The 17,910-nt window shown below is 45.9% G+C and overlaps 1 protein-coding gene across 2 annotated transcripts in view; it reads right to left on the reverse strand.

The window, feature by feature from the left end:
* Positions 1-292: 292 nt before the first annotated feature.
* Positions 293-17,910, reverse strand: part of LOC129833983 (protein HID1-like) — a 55,625-nt gene continuing 38,007 nt past the window's right edge. Inside the window, exons 11-19 of one of the 2 annotated variants that reach the window (XM_055898801.1) lie at positions 17,905-17,910; positions 17,305-17,383; positions 15,374-15,538; positions 14,731-14,967; positions 5,339-5,538; positions 5,006-5,110; positions 1,242-1,333; positions 782-940; positions 293-473 (exon numbers count right to left, since the gene is read on the reverse strand). The exon at positions 17,905-17,910 is cut by the window's right edge and continues 146 nt beyond it. In XM_055898801.1, coding sequence (XP_055754776.1) covers positions 410-473; positions 782-940; positions 1,242-1,333; positions 5,006-5,110; positions 5,339-5,538; positions 14,731-14,967; positions 15,374-15,538; positions 17,305-17,383; positions 17,905-17,910 — 1,107 coding nt within the window. In that variant the 3' untranslated portion in view covers positions 293-409. Of the gene's footprint in view, positions 474-781; positions 941-1,241; positions 1,334-3,607; positions 4,284-4,325; positions 5,111-5,338; positions 5,539-14,730; positions 14,968-15,373; positions 16,127-17,304; positions 17,384-17,904 lie in introns of those variants that run through there. The other variant, XM_055898800.1, reaches the window with a different exon arrangement.

Below are 17,910 nucleotides of genomic sequence, written 5' to 3' on the forward strand. Positions count from 1 at the left end.
CTAGGGGTTTGAATTACACATTGACCCTTGTGGGTGCCCATTGTTTATGTCTTCGACACTTCTGGTATGGCTTCACATAGATATTTTATTTCTTATATGGGGTCCTGATTTGTAAAAGGGGTGCCCAGCCCCTCTTAGCCCCCCTGTAATTTGAACCCTGTACAACTCAACCTCCTGCTTTTGGAGTAGGTGCTAGCTATCCCCCCCCCTTTCTCAATATTGTCCACATTACGTTTGCACAACCAGGGGAAAGTCAAAGAGAAGGCATGATGATGATGATGATGATGATGATGATGATGAGGCAAGTTGAAGGTAGGTGAGGTTCAAGGGAGAGAGTGCCAGTAGGAGGAAGGGGCAGGAACAAGACAGGAAGTAGTCCCATCTTCAGTCAACATCTCTTTCCTGTTATCTACATCTTCTGGATCTCAAAGAGACGCACGTCCGTGTCGTACCAGATGGGCGGGTCCACGTTGCTATGAAGACAAATAAAGGTTTAAAATGTTAAATGCATTGGAAAACATTGGAAGACTATTTCATCTTAGATCTAAGAGGAAGATAGAAAGCATTGGAACATTTGAAAAAAAAAATCCAATGGAGAAATGAAAACAAGTGTTTCTTATTGGACAAGACCAGGAAGTCCCTCCCTGCTTAATTCATTTTCTTCTGTTTGTTGCCAAATGAACACATCCCAGAAGAAAGAAGTGCACAGATGAAACCCCACATGAATCATGAAAATGAGTGAAATACCATAGGACTACAGCTCCCATCATGCCCTACTCACCGCAGGTAGACCACTCCCCACATGTAGGTGCGGAACCACATGGCCGTGCCGGCGTTGGCCTGGTACTTCCGGATGAGGATGGGATGGGGGACGGGCAGGAGGCCCACCAGGGTACCATGCTGGAGGAACTTCAGGATCTCAGACTCGTCTGTCAAACCTCTGAGAGAGAGGGAAACTATCTTGTTACAATTAGAATCAGGAAAACCTTTCTTGTCCACTTAAGGTGCAAATTTCTCTTTGGCTCCACATACATAAAAACAGATATTTAAATATCATCAGTCATTAAAGTGTTTCTTCCAAAATGGATGGTGTGTGTTGTATGGGGGGGTTGGGAGCAAAGCTAGAAAATATATAATAATATAACGTATAATATATATAATAATATAACTTCAGTGCATCTACTGACACTTCATAGAAGTAAACCTTTGATGACCAATATGACCAGTGATGTTTGACTTACTTGTCGATACAGATCTTCTCAACCTGCGGTACCAGCACCTGCAGCAGACGCATTATGGTCTGTAGGGGGAGCTTACACTTCCAGGAGAGGACCTGAGGGAGAAGGAAGGGACACGTTACATCTCTTAGAACAAAAGGTGCTAAGTAGAACCATACAGGGTTCTTCAGTTTGGGGGAACCATTTTTGGTGCTGGGTAAAACCCTTTGCAGAGGGTTCTATCTAGAATGGATCTGTGGGTTAGAGTGTGGCCATGGCAACACCAGGGTTGTGGGTTAGAGTGTGGCGATGGCAACACCAGGGTTGTGGGTTAGAGTGTGGCCATGGCAACACCAGGGTTGTGGGTTAGAGTGTGGCCATGGCAACACCAGGGTTGTGGGTTAGAGTGTGGTCATGGCAACACCAGGGTTGTGGGTTAGAGCATGGTGATGGCAACACCAGGGTTGTGGGTTAGAGTGTGGCGATGGCAACACCAGGGTTGTGGGTTAGAGTGTGGCCATGGCAACATCAGGGTTGTGGGTTAGAGTGTGGCCATGGCAACATCAGGGTTGTGGGTTAGAGTGTGGCCATGGTAACACCAGGGTTGTGGGTTAGAGTGTGGCCATGGCAACACCAGGGTTGTGGGTTAGAGTGTGGCGATGGCAACACCAGGGTTGTGGGTTAGAGTGTGGCCATGGCAACACCAGGGTTGTGGGTTAGGGTATGGCGATGGCAACACCAGGGTTGTGGGTTAGAGTGTGGCCATGGCAACACCAGGGTTGTGGGTTAGAGTGTGGCCATGGCAACACCAGGGTTGTGGGTTAGAGTGTGGCCATGGCAACACCAGGGTTGTGGGTTAGAGTGTGGCCATGGTAACACCAGGGTTGTGGGTTAGAGTGTGGCCATGGCAACACCAGGGTTGTGGGTTAGAGTATGGCCATGGCAACACCAGGGTTGTGGGTTAGAGTGTGGCAATGGCAACACCAGGGAAGTGGGTTAGAGTGTGGCGATGGCAACACCAGGGTTGTGGGTTAGAGTGTGGCCATGGCAACACCAGGGTTGTGGGTTAGAGTGTGGCCATGGCAACACCAGGGTTGTGGGTTAGAGTGTGGCCATGGCAACACCAGGGTTGTGGGTTAGGGTATGGCGATGGCAACATCAGGGTTGTGGGTTAGAGTGTGGTGATGGCAACACCAGGGTTGTGGGTTAGAGTGTGGCCATGGCAACACCAGGGTTGTGGGTTAGAGTGTGGCCATGGCAACACCAGGGTTGTGGGTTAGAGTGTGGCCATGGCAACACCAGGGTTGTGGGTTAGAGTGTGGCCATGGCAACACCAGGGTTGTGGGTTAGGGTATGGCGATGGTAACACCAGGGTTGTGGGTTAGAGTGTGGCCATGGCAACACCAGGGTTGTGGGTTAGAGTGTGGCCATGGCAACACCAGGGTTGTGGGTTAGAGTGTGGCCATGGCAACACCAGGGTTGTGGGTTAGAGTGTGGTGATGGCAACACCAGGGTTGTGGGTTAGAGTGTGGCCATGGCAACACCAGGGTTGTGGGTTACAGTGTGGCCATGGCAACACCAGGGTTGTGGGTTAGAGTGTGGCCATGGCAACACCAGGGTTGTGGGTTAGAGTGTGGCTATGGCAACACCAGGGTTGTGGGTTAGAGCATGGTGATGGCAACACCAGGGTTGTGGGTTAGAGTGTGGCTATGGCAACACCAGGGTTGTGGGTTAGAGTATGGTGATGGCAACACCAGGGTTGTGGGTTAGAGCATGGTGATGGCAACACCAGGGTTGTGGGTTAGAGTATGGTGATGGCAACACCAGGGTTGTGGGTTAGAGTATGGCCATGGCAACACCAGGGTTGTGGGTTAGAGTGCAGCCATGGCAACACCAGGGTTGTGGGTTAGAGTATGGCTATGGCAACACCAGGGTTGTGGGTTAGAGTATGGTGATGGCAACACCAGGGTTGTGGGTTAGAGTGTGGCTATGGCAACACCAGGGTTGTGGGTTAGAGTATGGTGATGGCAACACCAGGGTTGTGGGTTAGAGCATGGTGATGGCAACACCAGGGTTGTGGGTTAGAGCATGGTGATGGCAACACCAGGGTTGTGGGTTAGAGTATGGTGATGGCAACACCAGGGTTGTGGGTTAGAGTATGGCCATGGCAACACCAGGGTTGTGGGTTAGAGTGCAGCCATGGCAACACCAGGGTTGTGGGTTAGAGTATGGCCATGGCAACACCAGGGTTGTGGGTTAGAGTATGGCCATGGCAACACCAGGGTTGTGGGTTAGAGTATGGCCATGGCAACACCAGGGTTGTGGGTTAGAGTATGGCCATGGCAACACCAGGGTTGTGGGTTTGAGTCCCGCATAACCCACTTACTGAATACTTGTGTCACTGTCCATGTTGACAGTTCTTTAAGTGGCTTTGAATAAAACCGTCTTTTAAATGACAATATTATCATATTACTATTAAAACTACTCACCCAGTCTGGTGTAGGGACCAGTGAGATTGATACCTACTCACCCAGTCTGGTGTAGGGGACCAGTGAGATTGATACCTACTCACCCAGTCTGGTGTAGGGGCCCAGTAAGATTGATACCTACTCACCCAGTCTGGTGTAGGGACCAGTGAGATTGATATCTACTCACCCAGTCTGGTGTAGGGACCAGTGAGATTGATACCTACTCACCCAGTCTGGTGTAGGGGCCCAGTAAGATTGATACCTACTCACCCAGTCTGGTGTAGGGGCCCAGTAAGATTGATACCTACTCACCCAGTCTGGTGTAGGGGCCCAGTGAGATTGATATCTACTCACCCAGTCTGGTGTAGGGGCCCAGTGAGATTGATACCTACTCACCCAGTCTGGTGTAGGGGCCCAGTGAGATTGATACCTACTCACCCAGTCTGGTGTAGGGGCCCAGTAAGATTGATACCTACTCACCCAGTCTGGTGTAGGGGCCCAGTAAGATTGATACCTACTCACCCAGTCTGGTGTAGGGGCCCAGTAAGATTGATATCTACTCACCCAGTCTGGTGTAGGGGACCAGTGAGATTGATACCTACTCACCCAGTCGTTTGTAGGGGCCCAGTGAGATTGATACCTACTCACCCAGTCTGGTGTAGGGGCCCAGTAAGATTGATACCTACTCACCCAGTCTGGTGTAGGGGCCCAGTAAGATTGATACCTACTCACCCAGTCTGGTGTAGGGGCCCAGTAAGATTGATACCTACTCACCCAGTCTGGTGTAGGGGCCCAGTAAGATTGATATATACTCACCCAGTCTTGTGTAGGGGCCCAGTAAGATTGATACCTACTCAACCAGTCTGGTGTAGGGGCCCAGTAAGATTGATATCTACTCACCCAGTCTGGTGTAGGGGACCAGTGAGATTGATACCTACTCACCCAGTCTGGTGTAGGGGCCCAGTAAGATTGATACCTACTCACCCAGTCTGGTGTAGGGGCCCAGTAAGATTGATACCTACTCACCCAGTCTGGTGTAGGGGCCCAGTAAGATTGATATCTACTCACCCAGTCTTGTGTAGGGGCCCAGTAAGATTGATACCTACTCACCCAGTCTGGTGTAGGGGCCCAGTAAGATTGATACCTACTCACCCAGTCTGGTGTAGGGGACCAGTGAGATTGATACCTACTCACCCAGTCGTTTGTAGGGGCCCAGTGAGATTGATACCTACTCACCCAGTCTGGTGTAGGGGCCCAGTAAGATTGATACCTACTCACCCAGTCTGGTGTAGGGGCCCAGTAAGATTGATACCTACTCACCCAGTCTGGTGTAGGGACCCAGTGAGATTGAGAGGTACAGGAGATGGTGGATGATGTGCTTGACATGCGCCTTCTCTCCATCTCTGCCTCAGTGTAGAAAACATCCTGAGAACATAGAACACTGATGACTGATGCACACACATACACACAAGATCGCACGTACCCATGTGTTCACACACACACACACACACACACACACACACACACACACACACACACACACACACACACACACACACACACACACACACACACACACACACACACACACACACACACACACACACACACACACACACACACACACACACACACACACACACACAGTCTTACCTCATTGTCCCTTCCAGAAACAGACTCTGTGTCGCTGGCCCCTACAATGGCGCTGTGGACAGCTTGGGGTGTGTGGTCAGCCTGGGGTGTGTGGTCAGCCTGGGGTGTGTGGTGTGACGCGTGCGAATGATCCATCTTCAGCACAGAGATCATGGTGCCATCCTCTGACACCTGAGACTTCTCAGTCAGTTTGTCAATGGCTGCAGACAGGGATGGATTTGATTGCACAGTAAAACAATCTACACAGTACAAAGGTGTTCCGAACGTGACAGAGATAGCACAATAAAGACAGTGGCTTATTTCCTTTGTGGTCCTGAAGGACAGAGAAGCTATATGTCAGTTCATACAAAAGTATGACACACCACTGGATGATATCCAAGATGGCGTAGCAGTCAGATGTCCTTTGTCCTCGTCCTGTCCCGTGTATATATTTTTTATATATTTTTCTTCGCATTTCTTTTTATATATATATTTTTTCTTCTTAAAAACTCAACTTCAAAACACTCTCCTGCAACCTACCTCACCAAATGTGGTGCGGATCTGTTTTTTTTTTTCTCCTCAAAGGTATTATTCACCTCGTATCCGAAATCTACAACAGAAGCTAGCCAGAAGTTAGCCAGCTCACAAGCTAACGTGAGTAGTTCAGCTAACCACAGCTAGCGCTTATCAGCTATCCTTTAGCTCGGAAAACTATTGCCAGTTTTGTACAACGCGACTCAGACCAGAGCATACCAGACCTATTTTCTCTCCATATCCCCGGATTTTTACCGCAAGCTCTGGACATTTACACCTGGATCTTGCAGCTAACTAGCTGCTATCCGAGTGACTATTGGCTAACATCAATTCCGGAGCAAACACCAATTATCCCGGAGCTAGCCAGCTGAAGAGTTCCATCAGCCACTCCTGGGCTACAATCACCTATCCGGACCCGTTTTACTGCCGATGCGGAGCCCCACCGGGCCTTCACGACTGGGATACCGACGTTATCTGCCCGAGGGAGTTATTCAACTGGCCCCTCCATCGCGACGTAACCTGAACGCCCATATGCTAACTGCGGCCCGCTAATCGTTAGCTGTCTTGAGCATATCGGCTGCTATCTGAACAGGTCTATCGAACAATCTTACGCCGCGGGCTAGCTTAGTGGAGGCCTCACTGCTCCATCTACGGCTGCCCCCTGGACACTATGATCACTTGGCTACATAGCTGATGCTTGCTTGACTGTCCATTAATTCACGGTACTCCATTCCGTTTATTTGTGTTTTATCTGTCGGCTCTGTGCTTTAACTCAGGATCTGTGTGTAGTTAATCCGACCCTCTCTGCCTAGCCGTCGCCATTTTTACCTGCTGCTGCTGTGTTAACTGACTAGCTGCTGTTATCTCACCTGTTGTTTTAGCTAGCTCTCCCAATCAAGACCTGCAATCACTTTATGCCTTATTGTATGTCTCCCTCAAATATCAATATGCCTTGCATACTGTTGTTCAGGCTAGTTATCATTGTTTTGGTTTGCAATGGACCCCGTAGTTCCACTCTCCGTACCTCCGATACCTCCTTTGTCCCACCCCCCACACATGCGGTGACCTCACCCATTGAGACCAGCATGTCCAGAGATACAACCTCTCTTATCATCACCCAGTGCCTGGGCTTGCCTCCGCTGTACCCACGCCCCACCATACCCCTGTCTGCACATTATGCCCAGAATCTATTCTACCACGCCCATAAATCTGCTCCTTTTATTCTTTGTCCCCAACGCTCTAGGCGACCAGTTTTGATAGCCTTTAGCCGCACCCTCATCCTACTACTCCTCTGTTCCTCGGGTGATGTGGAGGTAAACCCAGGCCCTGCATGTCCCCAGTCACCCTCATTTGTTGACTTCTGTGATCGAAAAAGCCTTGGCCTCATGCATGTCAACATCAGAAGCCTCCTCCCTAAGTTTGCCTTACTCACCGCTTTAGCACACTCTGCCAACCCTGATGTCCTTGCCGTGTCCGAATCCTGGCTTAGGAAGGCCACCAAAAATTCTGAGATTTCCATACCCAACTATAACACTTTCCGTCAAGATAGAACTGCCAAAGGGGGAGGAGTTGCAATCTACTGCAGAGATAGCCTGCAAAGTTCTGTCATACTTTCCAGGTCTATGCCCAAACAGTTCGAACTTCTAATTTTAAAAATTAATCTCTCCAGAAATAAGTCTCTCACTGTTGCCGCCTGCTACCGACCCCCCTCAGCTCCCAGCTGTGCCCTGGACACCATCTGTGAATTGATCGCTCCCCATCTAGCTTCAGAGTTTGTTCTGTTAGGTGACCTAAACTGGGATATGCTTAACACCCCGGCAGTCCTACAATCCAAGCTTGATGCCCTCAATCTCACACAAATCATCAAGGAACCCACCAGGTACAACCCTAAATCCGTAAACATGGGCACCCTTATAGACATTATCCTGACCAACCTGCCCTCCAAATACACCTCTGCTGTCTTCAATCAAGATCTCAGTGATCACTGCCTCATTGCCTGTATCCGCCACGGGTCCGCGGTCAAACGACCACCCCTCATCACTGTCAAACGCTCCCTAAAACACTTCTGCGAGCAGGCCTTTCTAATCGACCTGGCCCGGGTACCCTGGAAGGATATTGACCTCATCCCGTCAGTTGAGGATGCCTGGTCATTCTTTAAATGTTACTTCCTCACCATATTAGACAAGCATGCTCCGTTCAAAAAATGCAGAACCAAGAACAGATATAGCCCTTGGTTCACTCCAGACCTGACTGCCCTCGACCAGCACAAAAACATCCTGTGGCGAACTGCAATAGCATCGAAGAGCCCCCGCGATATGCAACTGTTCAGGGAAGTCAGGAACCAATACACGCAGTCAGTCAGGAAAGCAAAGGCCAGCTTTTTCAAGCAGAAATTTGCATCCTGTAGCTCTAACTCCAAAAAGTTCTGGGATACTGTAAAGTCCATGGAGAACAAGAGCACCTCCTCCCAGCTGCCCACTGCACTGAGGCTAGGTAACACGGTCACCACCGATAAATCCGTGATAATCGAAGACTTCAACAAGCATTTCTCAATGGCTGGCCATGCCTTCCTCCTGGCGACTCCAACCTTGGCCAACAGCCCCGCCCCCTCCGCTGCTACTCGACCAAGCCTCCCCAGCTTCTCCTTTACCCAAATCCAGATAGCAGATGTTCTGAAAGAGCTGGAAAACCTGGACCCATACAAATCAGCTGGGCTTGACAATCTGGACCCCCTATTTCTGAAACTGTCCGCCGCCATTGTCGCACCCCCTATCACCAGCCTGTTCAACCTCTCCTTCGTATCATCTGAGATCCCCAAGGATTGGAAAGCTGCCGCGGTCATCCCCCTCTTCAAAGGGGGAGACACCCTGGACCCAAACTGTTACAGACCTATATCCATCCTGCCCTGCCTATCTAAGGTCTTCGAAAGCCAAGTCAACAAACAGATCACTGACCATCTCGAATCCCACCGTACCTTCTCCGCTGTGCAATCCGGTTTCCGAGCCGGTCATGGGTGCACCTCAGCCACGCTCAAGGTACTAAACGATATCATAACCGCCATCGATAAAAGACATTACTGTGCAGCCGTCTTCATCGACCTGGCCAAGGCTTTCGACTCTGTCAATCACCATATTCTTATCGGCAGACTCAGTAGCCTCGGTTTTTCTAATGACTGCCTTGCCTGGTTCACCAACTACTTTGCAGACAGAGTTCAGTGTGTCAAATCGGAGGGCATGTTGTCCGGTCCTCTGGCAGTCTCTATGGGGGTACCACAGGGTTCAATTCTCGGGCCGACTCTTTTCTCTGTATACATCAATGATGTTGCTCTTGCTGCGGGCGATTCCCTGATCCACCTCTACGCAGACGACACCATTCTATATACTTCCGGCCCTTCCTTGGACACTGTACTATCTAACCTCCAGACGAGCTTCAATGCCATACAACACTCCTTCCGTGGCCTCCAACTGCTCTTAAACGCTAGTAAAACCAAATGCATGCTTTTCAACCGTTCGCTGCCTGCACCCGCACGCCCGACTAGCATCACCACCCTGGACGGTTCCGACCTAGAATATGTGGACATCTATAAGTACCTAGGTGTCTGGCTAGACTGCAAACTCTCCTTCCAGACTCATATCAAACATCTCCAATCCAAAATCAAAGCAAGAATCGGCTTTCTATTCCGCAACAAAGCCTCCTTCACTCACGCCGCCAAACTTACCCTAGTAAAACTGACTATCCTACCGATCCTCGACTTCGGCGATGTCATCTACAAAATAGCTTCCAATACTCTACTCAGCAAACTGGATGCAGTTTATCACAGTGCCATTCGTTTTGTTACTAAAGCACCTTATACGACCCACCACTGCGACCTGTATGCCCTAGTCGGCTGGCCCTCGCTACATGTTCGTCGTCAGACCCACTGGCTCCAGGTCATCTACAAGGCTATGCTAGGTAAAGTGCCGCCTTATCTCAGTTCACTGGTCACGATGGCTACACCCACCCGCAACACGCGCTCCAGCAGGTGTATCTCACTGATCATCCCTAAAGCCAAAACCTCATTTGGACGCCTTTCCTTCCAGTTCTCTGCTGCCTGCGACTGGAACGAATTGCAAAAATCTCTGAAGTTGGAGACTTTTATCTCCCTCAACAACTTTAAAAATCTGCTATCCGAGCAGCTAACCGATCGCTGCAGCTGTACATAGTCCATCTGTAAACTACCCACCCAATTTACCTACCTCACCCCCCATACTGCTTTTATTTATTTACTTTTCTGCTCTTTTGCACACCAGTATCTCTTCTTGCACATGATCATCTGATGATTTATCACTCCAGTGTTAATCTGCTAAATTGTAATTATTCGATTTATTGCCTACCTCATGCCTTTTGCACACATTGTATATAGATTCTCTTTTTTTTCTACCATGTTATTGACTTGTTTATTGTTTACTCCATGTGTAACTCTGTGTTGTCTGTTCACACTGCTATGCTTTATCTTGGCCAGGTCGCAGTTGCAAATGAGAACTTGTTCTCAACTAGCCTACCTGGTTAAATAAAGGTGAAATAAAAAAAATAAAAAAAAATAAAAAATAAAAATAAGAGTTGTGTTGAGAGAGTCCATATGGGGGAGGTGCAGTTGTGTACCTGGTATAGAATCCTGGTAGTGATCAGATAGTAGTTGTAGATACAGTAGTTATTGTACCTGGTAGTGATCAGATAGTAGTTATAGATACAGTAGTTATTATACCTGGTAGTGATCAGATAGTAGTTATAGATACAGTAGTTATTATACCTGGTAGTGATCAGATAGTAGTTATAGATACAGTAGTTATTGTACCTGGTAGTGTTCAGATAGTAGTTATAGATACAATAGGTATTGTACCTGGTAGTGATCAGATAGTAGTTATAGGTTGTGTACCTGGTATAGAATATAAGTAGTGTTCAGATAGTAGTTATAGATAGGTGGTCATACAGGGTTTTTTATGGATCAAAAATGGGCTTAGGTGGTGGGCGTGGCAATGGGCACGGTCAGCACGGCTGAATTTCAGAGGCCTCCATCTTGGTATTTAAAACAATATTTTTTTTGCAATTTTAGTATTTTTAAGACAATTTCCAGCAATTCTCAGTATTTGTCCATGGAACCGAGATACATTTTTGCAATGTTAAAGTTAATTTCCTGCAATTCTACACATTTTGCCATGGAGCTGAGAGAAAATGTTGCAATTTTAAAGCTAATTTCCAGGGATTCTACATATTCTGCCATGGAGCTGAGAGGAAATGTTGGTTTTAAAGCTAATTTCCAGGGATCTACATATTCTGCAATGGAGCTGAGAGAAAATGTTGCAGTTTTAAAATTAATTTGCTGCAATTCTAAACTCTTTGCTAAATTCTATGCATTTTGCCATGGATAACGCTGTGCTATTTTGAACAAACTTAATAACAAAATAAATATACTGTTAAATTCATTGTTTTTTGAATTTTCTATTGCCCTGACTTTCTAGCTTTTATTTTGCTGATTGTTAGTTCTCAAAGATTATATTCTAAAAATGTATATACAGTGCCTTGTGAAAGTCTTCACCCCCTTAGCATTTCTCCTACTTTGTTGCCTTACAACCTGGAATTAAAATGGATTTTTTGGCAGTTTGTATCATTTGATATATACAACATGCCTACCACTTTGAAGATGCTAAATATTTTTTCTTGTGAAACAATAAATAAATAAGACAAAAAACCTGAAAACTTGAGTGTGCATAACTATTCTCCCCCCCAACGTCAATACTTTGTAGAGACATCTTTTCCAGCAATTACAGCTGCAAGTCTCTTGGGATATGTCTCTATAAGCTTGGCACATCTAGCTACTGGGATTTTTGCCCATTCTTCAAGGCAAAACTGCTCCAGCTCCTTCAAGTTGGATGGGTTCCTGCTGGTGTACAGCAGTCTTTAAGTAATACCATAGATTCTCAATTGGATTGAGGTCTGGGCTTTGACTAGGCCATTCCAAGACATTTACATGTTTCCCCTTAAATCACTTGAGTGTTGCTTTAGCAGTATGCTTAGGGTCATTGTCCTGCTGGAAGGTCCTAGTCTCAAATCTCTGGAAGACTGAAACAGGTTTCCCTCAAGAATTTCCCTGTATTTAGCACCATCCATCATTCCTTCAACTCTGACCAGTTTCCCAGTCCCTGCCGATGAAAAACATCCCTACAGCGTGATGCTGCCACCACCATGCTTCACTGTGGGGATGGTGTTCTCGGGTGATGAGAGTTGTTGGGTTTGTGCCAAACATAGCGTTTTCCTTGATGGCCAAAAAGCTCAGTTTTAGTCTCAACTGACCATAGTACCTTCTTCCATATGTTTGGGTAAGTCTCCCACATGCTTTTTGGTGAACACCAAACGTGTTTGCTTATTTTATTCTTTAAGTAATGTCCATTACATGACATTCAAATAAAAATCTATTTACATTACATGTTGTAATGCAACAAAATAGGAAAAACGCCAAGGCACTGACATTCCATTATCTTTTCTACATACTTTATATCTGGCTTCAGTAGTTTGAGTTTACACTAAAAGCGTTTTTTCACCCTGAAAATTTATAATATAAAATACACAAATATATATACAGTATATACAATACCTACTCATTCAAGGGTTTTTCTTAATTTTTTATATTTTCTACATTGTAGAATAATAGTGAATACATCAAAACTATGAAATAACACATATGGCATGATGTAGTAACCAAAAGAGTATTAAACAAATCAAAATATATTTGATATTTGAGATTCTTCAAAGTAGCCACCCTTTGCCTTGATGACAGCTTTGCACACTCTTGGCATTCTCTCAGCCAGCTTCATGAGGTAGTCACCTGAACGCATTTCAATTAACAAGTGTGCCTTGTTAACTAAAGGTGAAATAAAAAAAATAAAAAATAAAGTGAAGCATTGCAATACTGCACAATAAAGTCTGCCCAAATGTGCCGAATTGGTCAATTGATACATTTTCAAGTACATACATATAGAGAACATACAAAAATTATATGGTAATACAAAATATAAGTTTACACACTCCCAGGAATGTCATACATGATGGATAATTAACTTCCTTCTTAATACGTTTGAACAAATCAGTTGTGTTGTAACAAGTTAGGTGTGGTATACAGAAGATAGCCCTATTTTGTAAAAGACCAAGTCAATATTACAGCTCATATAAGCAAAGTGAAACGACAGTCCATCATTACTTCAGTCAATCCGGTACATTTCAAAAACTTTGAAAGTTTCTTCAAGTGCGGTCGCGAAAACCATCAGGCGCTATGATGAAACTTGCTTTCATGAGGAAGTTTCATCATAGGAAAGGAAGACCCAGAAAAAGAAGACCCAGACTTACCTCTGCTGCAGAGGATAAGTACATTAGAGTTACCAGCCTCAGAAATTGCAGCACAAATAAATGCTTCACAGAGTTCAAGTAACAGACACTTCTCAACATCAACTGTTCAGAGGAGACTGCGTGAATCAGGTCTTCGTGGTCAAATTGCTGCAAAGAAACCGCTTCTAAAGGACACCAGTAATAAGAAGAGACTGACTTGGGCCAAGAAACACGAGGAATGGACATTAGACCAGTGGAAATCTATCCTTTGGTCTGAATTTGAGATTTTTGGTTCCAACCGCCGTGTCTTTGTGAGATGCAGAGTAGGTGAACGGATGATCTCCGCATGTGTGGTTCTCACCGTGAAGCATGGAGGAGGAGGTGTAATGGTGTGGGGGTGCTTTGCTGGTGACATTGTCTGTGATTTATTTAGAATTCAAGGCACACTTAACCAGCATGGCTACCACAGCTTTCTGCAGTGATACGCCATCCCATCTGGTTTGTGCTTAGTGGGACTATCATTTACTTTTCAACAGGACAATGACACAACATACCTCCAGGCTGTGTAAGAGCTATTTGACCAAGAAGGAGAGTGATGGAGTACTGCATCAGATGACATGGCCTCCACAATTACCCGACCTCAACCCAATTGAGATGGTTTCGGATGAGTTGGACCGCAGAGTGAAGGAAAAGTTGCCAAGTGCTCAGCATGTGGGAACTCCTTCAAGACTGTTGGAAAAGCATTCCAGGTGAAGCTGGTTGAGAGAATGCCAAGCGTGTGCAAAGCTGTCATCAAGGCAAAGGGTGACTACTTTGAATAATCTAAAATATATTTAGATTTGTTTAACACAAAATGATTAGGCGGCCTGCCCAAGTGTTTCAATGGCAGAAAAATCCCTGGTTATAGATAGCTATAAAGTGCCTTCGGAAAGCATTCAAAACCCTTGACTTTTTCCACATTTTGTTACGTTACAGCCTTAATCTAAAATGTATTAAATAAAGCAATTTCCTACACACAATACCCTTAAATGACAAAGCGAAAAAAAAATCAAATATGGCCTCCCAAGTGGCGCAGTGAAATAAAAAAATTCAAAATACAAAAATAGAGCTTGAGAGGATCTACAGAGAAGAATGGGAGAAACTTGTATTTGAGAAACCCCAAAAACACTTGTATTTGAGAAACCCCAAATACAAGTGTACCAAGCTTGTAGAGTCATACCCAAGAAGACTCGAGGCTGTAATCGCTGCCAAAGGTGCTTCAACTAAGTACTGAGTAAAGGGTCTGAATACTTATGTAAATGTTATATTTCATTTTTATTTTTTATAAATTAGCAAAAATGTATAAAAAACTGTTTTTTCTTTGTTATTATGGGGTATTGTGTGTAGATTGATGAGAAAAAAGATTTAATCAATTTTAGAATAAGGCTGTAACGTAACAAAATGTGGATACAGTCAAGGGGTCTGAATACTTTCCGAAGGCACTGTATATAAGTTGTTATAGTTATAGATCAGTGGTGTACCTGGTATAGCGACCAGGCTGGTCTTCAGCGTTCCTGGCTCGGCGGGGACGGCTGGACGGGAACCCTCCATGGACACCGTCTCCTGGGAGCTGGTACGGGAGATGCCGGTGATGGCATCCGGTGACTTTCTCTTCCTCAGCAAGGCCTTCTGGATGGAGGCGGGGTCGGACGGCAGGTTGGCCAACTGATGGAACAAGTTGCGTTTGCGGATAATGGCGTAGACTAGGTTACAGTTTCCTGGAAGATAATTGCAAGTTTAAGAGCAAGGGATTATGAGGGTTACATTGATACGACACAGCAGCACATCAAAGGCAGGCAGTGAATAGTCCTTCTACTGACTGAACCCACAGAAAGTAAGAAACATATAAATAGACTAATTACAATTCCTGTTCATATTGTATTTATTTTTCCATGGAACAGTGAGGAATTGAGAGCCGGAGATAGATTATAGAGGGGCCCAGGTAGGAGAGTGGCAGAGACAGGCTCAAACCCCGTCGCTAGCTGGTATCTGTGGCCCGAAGTCGGCAGCAATACTAACAGACCAGACTCCAGCAGGACTAAATACAGTCTTATGCTATTCTACGAAGTCAGACATGTAACCTGTTCTGAGAGGAGCAGGCTGGGTAAACACTAATCCTCTCACCATCAAACTGGTACTGGATGATGTTGTTGAAGGCCTCCAGCAGGAAGAAGACAAGATGGTGGTTCTGGGAGGCGGAGAAGAGGAACCAGTTGGTGGAGAAGGCTTCCAAGAGGTGGAGCAGCTTGTTGGCTGCCACCATGGACAGACTCTTCAGGTAGGGAGACACTGTGGAGGAGAGGGAGGAGGAGTCATTCAGGTAGGAAGACACTGTGGAGGAGAGGGAGGAGGAGTCATTCAGGTAGGGAGACACTGTGGAGGAGAGGGAGGAGGAGTCATTCAGGTAGGGAGACACTGTGGAGGAGAGGGAGGAGGAGTCATTCAGGTAGGAAGACACTGTGGAGGAGAGGGAGGAGGAGTCATTCAGGTAGGAAGACACTGTGGAGGAGAGGGAGGAGGAGTCATGACACTGTGGAGGAGAGGGAGGAGGAGTCATTCAGGTAGGAAGACACTGTGGAGGAGAGGGAGGAGGAGTCATTCAGGTAGGAAGACACTGTGGAGGAGAGGGAGGAGGAGTCATTCAGGTAGGGAGATACTGTGGAGGAGAGGGAGGAGGAGTCATTCAGGTAGGAAGACACTGTGGATGAGAGGGAGGAGGAGTCATTCAGGTAGGAAGACACTGTGGAGGAGAGGGAGGAGGAGTTATGACACTGTGGAGGAGAGGGAGGAGGAGTCATTCAGGTAGGAAGACACTGTGGAGGAGAGGGAGGAGGAGTCATTCAGGTAGGAAGACACTGTGGAGGAGAGGGAGGAGGAGTCATGACACTGTGGAGGAGAGGGAGGAGGAGTCATTCAGGTAGGGAGACACAGTGGAGGAGAGGGAGGAGGAGTCATTGGTAGAGATACTGTACATTTTGACCACAGATTGAGCCTAATCCTAGCTAGACTAAAAAGCAAGTAACATCTCAATATGCATGTACAGCATCTAAGAATGACTTCATGAGTACATCTGTTTGGGTGTTTAAGGTGATCTCAGGGACTGTTCCAAAGTAATGTAACTGTTCAATACCTCAGAACTTTCTGTGAGGCTGAGGTTACAACAAGGACTGTAGATGTTTCCTGTGGACCGGATTGTCTCATGATGACGTGTTGTTGTGCTGATTGTAGCCTACTATATGTTTTAAATGTTGTAACGCTGTAATGACTACTGCTGTAATGTAACGCTGTAACGCTGTAATGTAACGCTGTAATGACTACTGCTGTAATGTAACGCTGTAACGCTGTAATGTAACGCTGTAATGACTACTGCTGTAATGTAACGCAGTAACGCTGTAATGTAACGCTGTAACGCTGTAATGACTACTGCTGTAATGTAACGCTGTAATGCTGTAGTGTAACGCTGTAATGCTGTAATGTAACGCTGTAACACTGTAATGTAACGCTGTAACGCTGTAATGTAACGCTGTAACGCTGTAATGACTACTGCTGTAATGTAACGCTGTAACGCTGTAATGTAACGCTGTAATGTAACGCTGTAACGCTGTAATGTAACGCTGTAATGTAACGCTGTAACGCTGTAATGACTACTGCTGTAATGTAACGCTGTAATGTAACGCTGTAACGCTGTAATGTAACGCTGTAACGCTGTAATGACTACTGCTGTAATGACTACTGCTGTAATGTAACGCTGTAACGCTGTAATGTAACGCTGTAACGCTGTAATGACTACTGCTGTAATGACTACTGCTGTAATGTAACGCTGTAACGCTGTAATGACTACTGCTGTAATGTAACGCTGTAACACTGTAATGTAACGCTGTAACGCTGTAATGACTACTGCTGCCTTCTTGGCTAGGTCTCTTTTGTAAAATAGACTATGTATCTCAATGGGACTTTCCTGGTTAAATGAAGGTTAAATAAGGTTAAATAAATAAATAAATAAAGAACCATGTGCATATTTGACCAGCAGATAGAGCCAGTGCAGAGCTACTCGCCATTCACTACGATGGTGAGCAGGCAGTCAAAGAGAGGCTGTAGACGCTGGTGGCCACTGGTGATGATCTTGTGGAACACCTGGAGATCACACAGAGAGGTACAGACATAGAGATAGAATTACTAGAAGGGACAAGGGCAATTTGACTGGAACACTTATGGGTACACTCAATCGCCGTCAAGCCATCCATCAGAGAACATTTATTGACTTGAATGTCTGTTGTAGCAATTCTATTTCTATAGGACCTGGACTCAAATAGTATTTGTTTCCATTCAAATGCTTTATCTGCGCTTCATTGATCTAGCTTGGCGCAATGGAACCAATGGGAGAGTCCCAATAGAGATAAACCCCCCCCATTTGGCACTCCAGGCTCAATTACAAATATTTGAATTAAATACTATTTGAATCTAAGTGTAATAAAGACACCAAGCTATAACTAGAGAGGCGTTTTAATTAACACATAGAGGCAGATCACAGAAAATGTAATATTGCCTGCAGAATTCATCCATTTGCTACAGTCACACTGTATTCCACAGAGATATATTCTATTCATTCTATATCTATGCTGTAGCCTACTGTAACTTGTATGGCAGAGTCTTACTACTAT

Source organism: Salvelinus fontinalis, chromosome 34 (assembly GCF_029448725.1).
Source record: "Salvelinus fontinalis isolate EN_2023a chromosome 34, ASM2944872v1, whole genome shotgun sequence".
Lineage (NCBI taxonomy): Eukaryota > Metazoa > Chordata > Actinopteri > Salmoniformes > Salmonidae > Salvelinus > Salvelinus fontinalis.